The sequence below is a fragment of the Choloepus didactylus genome, chromosome 5, assembly GCF_015220235.1.
Source record: "Choloepus didactylus isolate mChoDid1 chromosome 5, mChoDid1.pri, whole genome shotgun sequence".
Taxonomy (NCBI): domain Eukaryota; kingdom Metazoa; phylum Chordata; class Mammalia; order Pilosa; family Megalonychidae; genus Choloepus; species Choloepus didactylus.
The window spans coordinates 125,206,775-125,219,910 of NC_051311.1; the positions used below are offsets into that span (position 1 = coordinate 125,206,775).

At 35.2% G+C, this 13,136-nt stretch overlaps 1 protein-coding gene across 7 annotated transcripts in view; it reads right to left on the reverse strand.

The window, feature by feature from the left end:
- CRPPA (CDP-L-ribitol pyrophosphorylase A) overlaps positions 1-13,136 on the reverse strand; it is a 359,365-nt gene that overhangs the window by 25,739 nt on the left and 320,490 nt on the right. For 6 of the 7 annotated variants that reach the window (XM_037836829.1, XM_037836827.1, XM_037836828.1 and 3 more), the window contains one exon: positions 7,433-10,406. The exons of the other annotated variant lie outside the window; for it this stretch is intronic. In XM_037836829.1, the coding sequence (XP_037692757.1) occupies positions 10,302-10,406 (105 nt within the window). In that variant the 3' untranslated portion in view covers positions 7,433-10,301. Of the gene's footprint in view, positions 1-7,432; positions 10,407-13,136 lie in introns of those variants that run through there. 7 annotated transcript variants of the gene reach the window in all.

Below are 13,136 nucleotides of genomic sequence, written 5' to 3' on the forward strand. Positions count from 1 at the left end.
AGAGGGCAGGTGAAGTGTTCCTGGTAAGAGCAAGAAAACGACTTAAAATGCATCAGCAGGGAGGGGGTGAGCAGGTTTGTGGTCAAGAAGGCAACATGTCTGACTGCACTGAAGGTGCCTCTTAGCCTAACGGGTAAAACTAGACTGCGATGAGCAAGATGGACTAAGATGACAGAGGACAGCAAAAGGCAAATGATGGGTTTACTTGCTACTGAGGAAAGTAGAGAGTTATTGAAGACTGAGAGTCAGGAGTGTAGCATGGCTTATGAAGGGAAAAAAGATGAACTCAGGTTGGCCATTTAGGAGGCTCAGTCAGTGGTAAGCCTGCCTGCCTGCCTGCTACTTTTTCTTTCCTGTCATGAGCATTTACTATTCTGGATTCTAAGGACATAAAGATGTATAAAACATGCCCTTTACTCTTAAGTTACCTAATGGTAAAATACTGTAAGTATTATAATAGAGGCCCAACACTGCATAAGTACAGATGAGGAAGAAATAAATTAAATGTGTGGGAAAAGATACAACAATAGGGCACATCACACAGCAGCAAGCTCTACAGAGGAACAAGGCAATAGAGCATATTGTTATCAGGGAATGGTAAGTGACTTGCTTCAGGGTGTGGCAGGTGGACAGGAGTGAGTTGTAGTGATGCAAGAATAAACTAAAGCGGTGGCAGGAGAGATAAAGAATAAAGCTGAGATGTAATGGATACTTCAAGGAAAGATAGTCTGGTTGCATAGAAAAGAAGGAAAAAGAAAAGGGTCCAAAACTCCAAAAGAGGGAGAGCAGTGAGTAGTGGTAACATTGTCAAAGACCTGAATATGAGGAACAAATCAAGCTTGGGGAAGAAAATATGAGCTCAGATTTCTATTCACGTTAATTGAACGGTCAGATACCCAATTTGAAAAATATGTTGAGTAGACAATTGGGGATTGGTGATTGAAGTTCATGTGATATTCACTGGCAGGCAGAGAGAGGGCAAGGAGAGACCAGAAAACTGCACTGAAAGGAGTGACATTCATTACCTGCCTCACTCATTTAAATACTTAATATAAGTAAGGCAGGACTACTTGTGTTGTTAGTTTGTATTTTGCTCTCTGTGCTCTTCTTTCCTTTATATTTAAAGTTGCTAGCCTGGCTTTGCAGTTCTTTTCCTCAGGGATTTTGGCAGGGAGGACAGCAGGAAGAACCCAAAGTTACAGGTGCTGCTGTTTCTGGTGTAAAATCCAAAACTCATTAGATCACACTAACAGTCCCTGGATAGGAGAGGAAGAGTCTTTGCGGCAAGAAAGGAGAGAGAAAAAGAAAGAGAGAGACCTGGAGATATGAAAGATGATGATGGGCCCCAAGAATACAAGGACCGGGTTGGGTAGGCTGCCCTTGATCGCTGGGCCTTCAAGGTCAGCAGAGCGGCCTGATGGCTGAGGACTGGGCGGCCAGGGCTAATGTTCTAATGCTCCTTGAGAGCATATGGTCTTTACAGATCCCTGATGCGAGGGGAGCATCAGGATGATTTTCTTCCAACCCCACAGGATCAGAGCTTAAAATGGGGGCTAAGATGATTTAAAGAAAATAATAAGTTATTTTTGGACACAAGAATTTATGAACTAAGAATTTATGAACTACATACTCCATATGTTTCAATTGATTCCTAGATATCACTTGATTTATATAGTCTGTCTTCCTTGCTAGTCAAAGCTGTAAATTCCTTAAGGGCATATATCCCAACAGATAAAGACTCAGTAAAGGATTGTTGATATTCCTGCCAGACTGAAATTAAATTTTACACCTAAAGGGACTTCAGTGAGTTACTGTTACATTTAATGAAAGCTGCAGTTAACCAGATAGGTAAAATATAACACTTAGGCTCAAGGACATTACACCTTAGAAAGGGACCAAGATATATAGGGTACATTTCAGTACAGTACGTAATCCATAGGCAAAGGTATCCACTGATGCTTTGCAAATACCAGAGAAGGGAGACTTTTCCTGTAGGAAAGTTCAGGGAAAGCATTCAGTAGGAGCCCGAGCCAAATCTTGAAGACTAACACAATTACTAGACATAGCTCTCTCCTCAAATTCCTATCACTACCTAAAATTACCATTCACGTCACCTGTACCATATAACACTTCCATTGTTACAATTTTCATTTGCTTTTCTCATCTCCAGAAAAAGTGTCCAGGAGAATAGGAACCTTGCTTTTTATCTCTTTGTAGAATTTCTATAGGATCAACAGGTCTGTGCCATAAAAGATGCTCAATAAATATCTTAACTGGGGAACAAGATTTCGTCTGCTACACGATTCTCATATTAATGAACAGGAGATACACATCTTACTAATGACTAACTCTGCCAGTTGGCCTGAATCCCATGGAAGAATGCGAATAAAAACAAAAAACTGCAACACAATAGAGTAAGTAGAATTTTCTTAAAAATTGTCAGGTCTATTATTTGTCATTTTATTATAGTTATTTACGATCACTTTTAGATCCTTGTTCGTGAGAAACAGTGTGGGGGAATACAAAGAACACGGGATTTGGGTCCTGGCCCAACCACTTACTAGCTGTGTGATCTTGTGATCCTCACTTACCCTCTAGGAACCTCAGGCTCTTCTGTAGAATAAGGATAATTGTGAGTTTGCTGGAGAGTTACATCAGGTATGTGAACATCATTTGACAGAGAGTAAAAAACAATTTAAAGGTAATTATTAGATAATTAGTTTTTCTCCTAAACACTCATTACCATAAGGAAGATCACAGAGACTCTATACAGAAAAAGATAGAGTCTGTCTTTTACATACTTTGCCCATACTTGTATTATTTTGTAAATGGTATTCTTTATTCATGCCTCATAAAGTATTTCTCCCAATTACTGTCAGGTGGGTTAGATTCTGGAAGAAATCATGCAGGTTCATTCTATAAGAATTTGGGTCTCAACAAAAAAATGGAAGTATAACTTCAATTTTATATCACAGACTAGAGAACCCACCAACATAAGTATTACACAACCCCTTAAAAAATAACACCTGACCCCCAACTAAGAGGAACTGACCTAGAAACACATTAACTCCAACAGTGTTGAATCTGCATTGCCATTGAGTATTAATTATGTATAAATATGTAGCAGATATATTTATTTTCTCTATTTTCCCAATTTATTTTAAGATAAATTTTGCTAAATTGGTGACACCTACTTTTTACAATTTCTTATAAGATAGCACAAATCCAAAATGTAATTGTTTTAGAACTCTTTCAAGAAAATGTTCACATGAAAAAAACAATTTTTCTCTACTTCTACACTTTATCTTCTCTTCCTCTCTGCCTCCACATACACATACACACACACACACACTGTAAGAAACCTGAAAGGAGATTTTGGGAGATTCAGAATTGTGAAATTAAACTTTGGAGTTGTCTTTCTTAAGAGGTGGTTTTACATTTAGGTTTTAAGTCTAGGTCAAAAATAATCAAAAGAGCAGAGAATGCCACATTATTCCTTATCTCTTCCGACATGGGTTTCAGTTCATATATTGATATTAAGTTATAAGAAGAAACGAGTGTGTATCATAAAAGCTCTTGGTGAAAAGTTTCCAATCTATTAAACTGCCCTTTAGTATATTCACTGACTTATGCAGCTCTGTAAGAGAACCATTAAATCTTTATTAATTGTAAAGATAAATAATTTACAGATTATAAATATTGACAGTGTTAAAGAGAATACAAAACAAAGGCTTAAGAGTTGAAGGGTTGTTTGATATTAAGCAACAACTAAAACATAATAAAACAGAAAATTACATTTAGGCCACATATATAGGTTTGGGAAGGAGTAATGTTATGTATAACCCCATGATTAACCCAAATCTTTTAATAACATTAATATTCCCAAACCAGAGCCAAGAATGTTTGGTCCATAGTTGCATCTCTCTGCTAATTTATTATAGCATACTGCATTTATCTTACATTTCTGATTTATGGGATAATTTATGGATATTCCCACTGGAATCCTCAAAGCTCTTAATTTGTTTACATATTTTGGCTTCTTTCCAGATTTATGTGACTAGTAACTGATCCAAGAAATAAACAAGAGGAAATGTCTTTGAATAGCATTCTTTTACTATCAGGTCATACATATCTCCATTCAGTAAAACAGGCAACTGAATTCTTGAACTGGGCAGTTCAAGAATACATTTTTGAAACTCAGGTGGGATTAAAGAGAATGATTTTCTATTCAAACAAGAAAAAGGAACTATGAACTTTACAGGGTCTTAAAAATATGCAGGATGGGAAGAAATTCTTCTAAACCATTGAAAAAAAACTTAGTAACAGATTTTATCATCTATTTCCTTCTCCTCAAAGGGATGTTTTGTTATCCACTTAGACCGAAGAGCTTGCTTTCAACCAGATTAAGGCCTCTGATGTAAAGGGTAGGAAAGGGGGGTTAAAAACCCTCGCATACCAATAAACCAACCAATTTCAATAGCCTGTTTTATAATGAGGTAGAACAAAGAATATAATGGGTAGCTCCAAGATGGCAAAGCTCCAGAAGCCTCATTCAGTTAATCTACTAGATGCTTTGCCAAACCTTATCCAATAACCCAATTATTATAGTCTACAGAGTAGTGGAAATTCTTGCAAAATTGGCTTCCATGTAGAATCTCAAATCATGTCTCCATTCGGGTCGCAACAATCATTAGGATTGCCTTGTTAAAGCTTTGCCTCTGAGCTCAACTGCAGTTGTGCAAAATGAAAAATAAGGGAAGCATCCAGGTAAAATTCTGCAGATAGATTTAAACCAGTTTTTTTTAAACATTAAGTAAAGACCAGTCCCCCCATTTGTGATCCAATTCTCTGAAAAATCATTAAATTTTAGAGTAGAGGTCCGGAATACTGGATTCTCAAACTCAGTTTAGCTTCCAATGTGCTGGGTGATCATGAGTCTTTAACATTTGCATCTGTCTTTTATCCAATTGTCATATCAGAAGGTTGATACAGACCTACCTCATAGAAACCTTGCAAGGATTAACTAAGGCTAAACTGGAAGTAAAAATTGCACTTGACAAGCCAGGCATCATCTATGCTGCTAAATAGACCCAGATGTTTTAACAACTGTTCACATTATTTGGTAGCTTCTTCACTAAGTAAAGAATTAATTTGCATAATGCATTTCAGCTGCAAAGACTTTTTTTTTTTTAAATAAAGGATTCAAGTGTTTCAGATGCAAAAGGAAAAACAATCTAGCACCTCTAAGACCTAGCTTATCATACTAGGCACCATTTACCCAAGAATTTTCCTATAGAGAATGCTAGTGGACATATGTGCTTAGCAGTCTCATGACAAGGGAAGACTTCATACTTCCTCATACCTGGGCATTTATCTAGACCTTCCTTCCTCATGTAAAGATGGTGAATGGATTTCAACTTCTCTTTTTGTGTCTTATTGTGGTGCCAGGGCACATATGGCTATATACAACTCTGGTTCATCAAGAACTCTACTTCTACTTTTCTATCTTCCACTTTCTGTATCCAAGTGTATCTGATCATTCATTGAGGAAACCTCAACAACCTAGTAACTCACAGAGATGGTATTGTTAATAATTATAGGTGGGGATCAATCTGTGTTGATTTCATTAGCACAGGCAGATTCAAGGATGCTACAAAACATGCTGGGAGTTAAAAAGGGCAAAGGAAAGGAAGAGTACAGAGACACTAAAAGAAACAGGCTTTATCCATTTTCCTTCTATTGCAATTAAATAAAAAAAACAAAAAAACAAAAAAACAGTTGAGTTTCCCATCTGTGATGGTTCGGTTTACATGACAACTTGGTCAGGTGATGGTGCCCAGGTGTCTGATTAAGCAAGCACTGGCCTAACCATTACTGCAAGGACATTTGTGGCTGGTTAATAAACCAGAAGGTGGTTTATTAAATTATCAGTCAGTTGATTGCATCTGTGGCTGATTACATCAACAAAGGGAGTGTCTTCCCACAGTGAGAGAATTCAATCAGCTGGATGTAATCTAATCAGTTAAAGAGTTTTAAGGGAGAAGAGAACCTTTACTTCTTCAGCCAGCCAGCCTCTCCTGGGGAGTTCACTGAAGACCTTCATCAGAGTTGCCATCTCACTCTTGCCTTTTGGAATTTGGACTCATGCATCCCACAGTTGTGTGAGATACTTTTATAAAATCTCATGTTCACAGATATCTCCTGTTGGTTCTGTTTCCCTAGAGAAGCCTAATACACCATCTTTGAGAGTCATTCTTTAGGGGATCTTAAAATATTAGGTTTTGTTTTGTGATACTGTAGAGCATAGTGGTTAAGAATACAGGCTTTGGAACTAGAGGTCTAAATTTGAATCCAGTTCTCTCATTTACTGCTTCCATGACTCTGGACCAATTATTGAAAGCATGTGTGTCTTGGTTTCCTCATCAGTTAAAAGGTGACAGGAGGTACTACCTGTTACATAAGGTTATTGTAAAGAAAAAAAAAGTTAAGTACAAGTAAAGCACTAAGAACAATGTCTGGTATTCAGTGAGCATCAATAAATGTTAAGCTATTTTAATTATATATTATTTTAAAAGCCCATATTTTAACACAATATTTAACACTAAAGAAAGTTTCATGTCTTTTGAAAACTTTTCTAAATGTTCAGGTCTATTTTTATCCTTTAGTAACTACTGAATAGGTAACAAGGCATTCTCAGAACCTTCTAGTGCCTTGGGATCACTGCTTTGACCAACAATTCTTACATATAAGCTTTCCGGTCAGCAAAAGGTATCTCCGGACACATCCTAGCCTTGTGAGGGCAGATAAACTGCCACAGAACTTCTCTCCTTGGTTAACAATTGGTGTGTAATAAAAATACCCAAAACTCACTGCCAAAAATGATGTACATCTATTTAGCTCATTTGTCTCCTGAAGATCAGCTGAACTGAGAGCTTGCTGGTTCTTCTGATCTCAGCTGGGCTTGTTCATGTGTTTGTGAATTAGCAGGAGGTAAACTGATCTAGGTTCTTGGCTTCCTTCTGGAGGTAGGAGACAAGTTTGGACACACTCTTTTCATGGCAGTGGCCGAAGCAGAAGAGAGTAAGTAGATCTCTTAAGGTTAGTCTTAGACCTAGCACACTGCCACTTCTGACTCACTCTTTGGTCAAAGCAGGTGACAGGATGAATCCCAGTCAAGAGTAGACATATCTTCCTCCCATGGAAGTGAGGAGATGGGAAAGAATATTTCTGAACAATAATTCAACCTACCACACCAAGGCAGATGTTGTTAAGTGATCACAATACTCTTCCACTGTGCCTGAGTATAGCTTGTGATTCCTAAGATGCCCCTATAATTGCTTGGAAACCTCCTAAACATGAAAGAGAAGAAAAAGTCTGAGACTTATGCTTCTGCAAAATTTTAATATTCTTTATAGAATATAAATATCTGGAACTCAAATTTTATTTTTAAAATAAAAAGCATCACATTCATATTTTTTAAAATAAATGTTATATTTGGCTATTCAATTGTGACCGAGTAAGCTGAAATAAAATGACGTGTAAAGGAAGAAAAGCTGGGCCTTGAATTTAAACATTTACATCCACATCTCAAACATCAACTCAAATATGTACATATACATTAAATATCAGTGAAAATTGACATTAGATTTTAAAATATCAACAATTTCATTATTTATCAATTACTATGTTTTATAAATAGAACATACACTATAGCAGTTTGTTACTTATCATTTAAAAATATCCAAACATTTAATTCTTCAGTTTTGAAACTAAAAATGGACAACAGCACATATATAAATGTGACAATACCAAACAATACCTTGCTAGCTACTTGTAGTCCATTTATTTTAAACTATACCAACAAAATTTAAATATGATTTATATTTTTCATTTATTCTGTTTACTTTGAAATTAAACTTAAAATTACTTCAATCTTTCCTCTTTCAAATGGTTTTCTTAATAATTATTTTAACAAAAATAGCATAATTTAAATGAGTAAGGTTTAGAGGTTTTAACATAAGAAAATATTTTACTGCAATTTTATTTTTATAAAATGATCATTATGGATGTGTGTATATATACATATATGTATATATAGTGAGAGATAGAGACAGAAAAAATTTTATAGTTATAACTGTAAGGCAGTATGAGAAAAGAGAGTTTTCATGTTAAACCAATGCAAAATGATTGAAGTGACCACAATAAGAATGGCTCTAGGTTGAATAAAGGGACCTGACTCTTACCTGTACATGAGTATACTTTCAAACTGAGATTTTTTTTATGAAAAAGATATTACATCTTAAGCCATTGATCACTCTGAGTTAATTCTGGAAAGTTTAATTTGCATTTAAGTGGTATAAATTTAAAAAGAAAACTTTGTCTTTCCACAGTAGAAAGCAACTTCAGCAACTCTGAGGCATTAGTATTATCATTTTTAAAGGGATTTTGGAAAAAAAAGTGAGAATGGACAGTTCTCACTACAGAAATTAAATTTACAGAAGCAGTCATAAAAATGTAACTGCAAAGTTGCCTCTGGATCTTATAACAATGAAAGCTAGTTTCATCTGGTCATCGGGACTGCTCTGTCACTCCCTCCTTGTCTGTCCCTCCCTTGCTCATTTGCTGCCTCTGGTTTATTCCCCACAGCCCCTCTCTCTGCTTATCCCTTGACATTAGTCTTGTTATACAGGGAGATGAGCTTAAAACTTATTGTCAGTGTTCCTACAAGTTTTCTGCCTTTAACTTAGAGGCACTCACCCCCTCTTTAAAGTCTTGATAACATTTCCCCTTCTGCCTTTATGAGCACTTTCATAGTCCTAAAATAAAGTCACCTGAAGACTTCAACAGGAGCATGATATGGACTTTGCAAGCTTCACATTCACACCACACAGCGGACCACCCAGCTTAACATGGGCATAGACAATTCTAACAAAAAATCCTTTCATTTCCCATATATTTTCACCTTTAAGAGTTTGAATTAACTGATTTATTATATATTTCTTAACAATGAAAGAGGGAGAAAAAGTGGCAAGCTTAGGAGTTTAGACTCAAGCCTACATTCAAACAACACATTTCATTTAGGAGAATAAATTGCAGTAATTATTTCATGCATATTTTATTCTATTCACTATTAATTAATGTAAAGTATAAACTGTCCTACTAAAATAGATCCTTGAGGAAAATAGGGAAAATCACCCATGTTAAGAAGAAATCGAAGCAAGATAGATTTTTCAAAGTCTATCTTTAACTGAAAAAATTTCATGCAACTTTCATCATTTCCAAGTGCAGCCTCAGCCCTGGCACAATCTAAGCCAAGCTATTTTTATAAAATGTGATGCATATACAGAGATTAAAAGGCATTGTTAATGCCTAAATGCACATTAGTGTAAAATGTAGTATAAGGGAGAATCATTAATATCAAAGATGTAAGTACCATTAGAAATTTGAAAGAATAAGAACATGATTTTAAAAGGCAAGAATTAAAAGAATAATTAATTTAACTTTAATTTAACTTTATTTAAAAGAATAATTAATTTAACTTTATGATGTTAAATGGACTCCCTGTCTCTAACCTGAATTGACCAAAATAACTTCACTTGTAAGAATAGCTTTCCAGTCTTCTTTCGAGTTTATTTAGAAAAATCAGAGACCCTTTAAAATAATGTAAGTCAAAGTCATATTTCATAAACCTAGGAAAACATACAATTTAGAAACAATTGAAAAGCAGAAGGAAATTACATCTTCCTTAGGAATCTAGGGTAATGTGAGGCCATTGGTAGAGATATTTGAGCCACAGAATTCCATTTGTTATTATCAACTCTTGGCTATTTTTAAAAAATATAGACAAAATATGTAACTATTTTAAGCTTACAAGACAAAATATAACATGATGAGGGGACAAATTTGTAATTAAAAATAATTCTCAATCTTATCCATTAGCTTTATTATGGTTTGATTTATTAATTAACATAGAGACAATAGCTGAAGATATCTAAATTCTCATTTCTTAGGGGAAATACCTCACCCATTATTATTTCTACTTGACCTTTCATGCCTTTATGCAAAGCCTATTATTTTTTACTTATCCCTTTTCCACTTCAGGTATTTATATTTGATATACACAAAAGCAAAATATTTCACAGATGCATTGTTCCACTTTTATATTCTAAGCTTAACATTCTACAAATTATAAGACATAGAAGACAACTTAAATATTCTACCACATACAATAGGGGAAAAGCACAATAGAGATACTTAGGGAAATGTTTTTAAAACACACTAGTTAATTTTCTCTGTGTTCTTTACACTACCAGTAGCTGACCAACAAGTCCAGATTTTCGTTCTTTGATTAAGGCTGCAATAATGGTGGCACCTTGCCTTAAACTCTCCTGTAGTTTCATCTCATCCTGTAAAGAAAAGCTGAAATAATTATTTCAGAAAGATAATATGTTTCAAATTAAATGTGATTAGGACCACTTTAACAGTCCACTTCTCTCTGGACTCAGAATTCCACAGAACTCAGTGGAATGGTCTCAGTCTGCCAAATAAAGGGGAAAATGATTGGGTAAATGTTTTTCATTATAGACAAATATCTGCTGAAGATACAATAAAAAAGATGGGCACAATTTGAAATGCTAGCAGTACGAAACAAAACATTTTCCTTTAATCCAATTTCTGGCTAGCTCTGGTTCTTCATGGAAGTGTTAATATTTCATCAATGAAGCAGTCTTTTCTTCATCTTGTTTCTGCATATTATCTAATACTAGGCTTTGTTATGGGCTGTTTGTGAGTACTGGTGTTTGTGTGTGGGGGATCCCTGCTTGTTGTTTGTAAAGTAAGGAACAGGCAAATTTGTGAAATGAGTTACCTCAGAAGTTGCTAAAATGTACCTTTTCCTTTGAAATCATATTGCCTATGAAAATCTGTTTATCCTAATTATTCTGGTTTCTTGACGGTATGAGGGGATGACAGTATGAGGAGAAAGGGAAAGTAGAAACAGAGCTAATGTCTTTATGGTCTCTGGGTTATGAACTGTGCTATGTATAAAAAGAAGGATATGACAAGCAATCTCCAAACTATGGAATCATCCTTAATGCCTTAACTCACTATCCAGTATATCAAAAGGACTTTCTTCTTCATCCTTTTTAATGTTTCTTGAGTACAAACCATTATTGTCAGCATAACAAATCTGTCCTGAATTACTGAAACAGTATCATAAATAGTCTCTCTAAATTCAAGTCTTATGCCCTTCTAGTCCATTTCACACAGCAGCTAAATTGCTTATTTTTCATTGTAGATCTGAATACATGACTATGCTGCCTAAAATCCTTCAAAGGCTACCCTTAGATTTCATGATAAAGTTTGAACCTACTTTGCCTCCTTTTATATACCCAGTCTCATGTTTGCCATTCCCTTTAACTCACTCAATTCTCTAAGCCACATAGAATGTTTAAGATTGCCCAAACAAGCTGTTTTCTCAGAGTCCATGCTTTGTATAAACTATTCCCTTTGCCAGAAAAGATTTCCCACTCCCTTCCTAGTTTAGTTGACCCTAATTGCTCTTTGTGGTTCAACCCAAGTATCACTGGCTCTTGGTAGGTACCTTGACTCCTATCCCTCACCCCAGTAGAGGTCAGGCGACCTTACATATTTCACAGCGTACTCTGAGATCCCCTAATATAGTATTTATGACACTGAATTCTAATAGTCTTTTTAGTTGAATATCTAATCCACCAAACAATGAGTTTCTTGGTATAAGAATTTTTCATCTTTTAACATGGAAGACTTAGCTCAATGCCTGACACATGGTAGCCCTCCATAAATTATAACAGTCAAAGCAAAGGAGTTTTGATTATTCTAGAGATATCATACTCTTCCAGTGTAACTCTTTTGTTGCCACTGACCACTACTGATTACTATGCTTATTCCTATCTGCATATTGAGTCTGAAATCTAGCAATAGTACAGAGAAAAACATTATCAAAGCCTCACCACCACCACTTTGCCTCCTCCAGGCCTCGACCTGGGTTTCTCATCTCCGAGGATGAGGAGGAGAGACCACCTCTTCTTAAGATACTCTTTTCCATCAATTTCCCTGTTCATGTTCTAAGGAGTGCTGCTGGGGAAGACTCACAACGGGGTGAATGGTGGCTACTCTGCATCTTATGAGTGTGTTATAAATGACATTTTAATATTGGATTTCAAATGCTAGACTGGTTTGCAGAATATCACAAGACCTAAATCAAATATAAACAAATCATTCTAAAGCCAAATATGTTTGGACTTCAGATGTGATTCACTCATATGGGAGTAGATATCATCAATGCCACATCAACCATAAATATAGAAATAAGTAAACTAAAACTGAGCAAAATCCAAACCAACTACTGAGATGCATTTGTCATTCTTAATGACCAGTTCATTACAACGTTGCCAGGTCTATAATTGATGTCTATTCCCAAACCTCATTTATTAAACTGAGACATAGCACAGATGATGATAATTAAGGCTTTCCCCTTCAAAAATAAACAGAAAAAGGCTATCTGTGTAAGCCCTTTAAAACCAGTTTATTCTTGTCATAATGTGACAAACATGATCTTTACTTTTTATAGGTTTCTATTTTCCCTAATGTGTATTAAAACATTTGTTTTTATTTGTTTACATATTCACTGGTATTAGAGTAAAAGAGAAAATAAATGGACCTAATCTTGGAATTAAATGGATAGGGTTTCTTAGAATTTATCATTTGGAAACTTTCTAGGAAAGAAGGTAAGAATTGGCTGAGAAATAGGAAAATGAAGGGGAAAAAAATCTGTTTAAGACCCTAGGTGAAGAAGAGTCACATTTCTATATCTTAGAATAAATCTTCTCTGCTCATTTTGATAGCCCTATGACTTTTTTTTTTACTTAATAAAGAATTTGTTAGACCTTCTTTTAAGGATTAAATTACTTCTAAAATTTTTATAGGCATCAATTCAAATATTAGAATTCACTGAGAAGAAACTATATTATTCTACTGCATATTTGTTTTCCCTCTCTGTATAGCTCAATCATTCTACCTCTGAAAAGATGGACATTAAAAAACTGATTAAACAAGATGGTAAGTCTTACAATAGTCACAAAAAAATCTAGTATGTG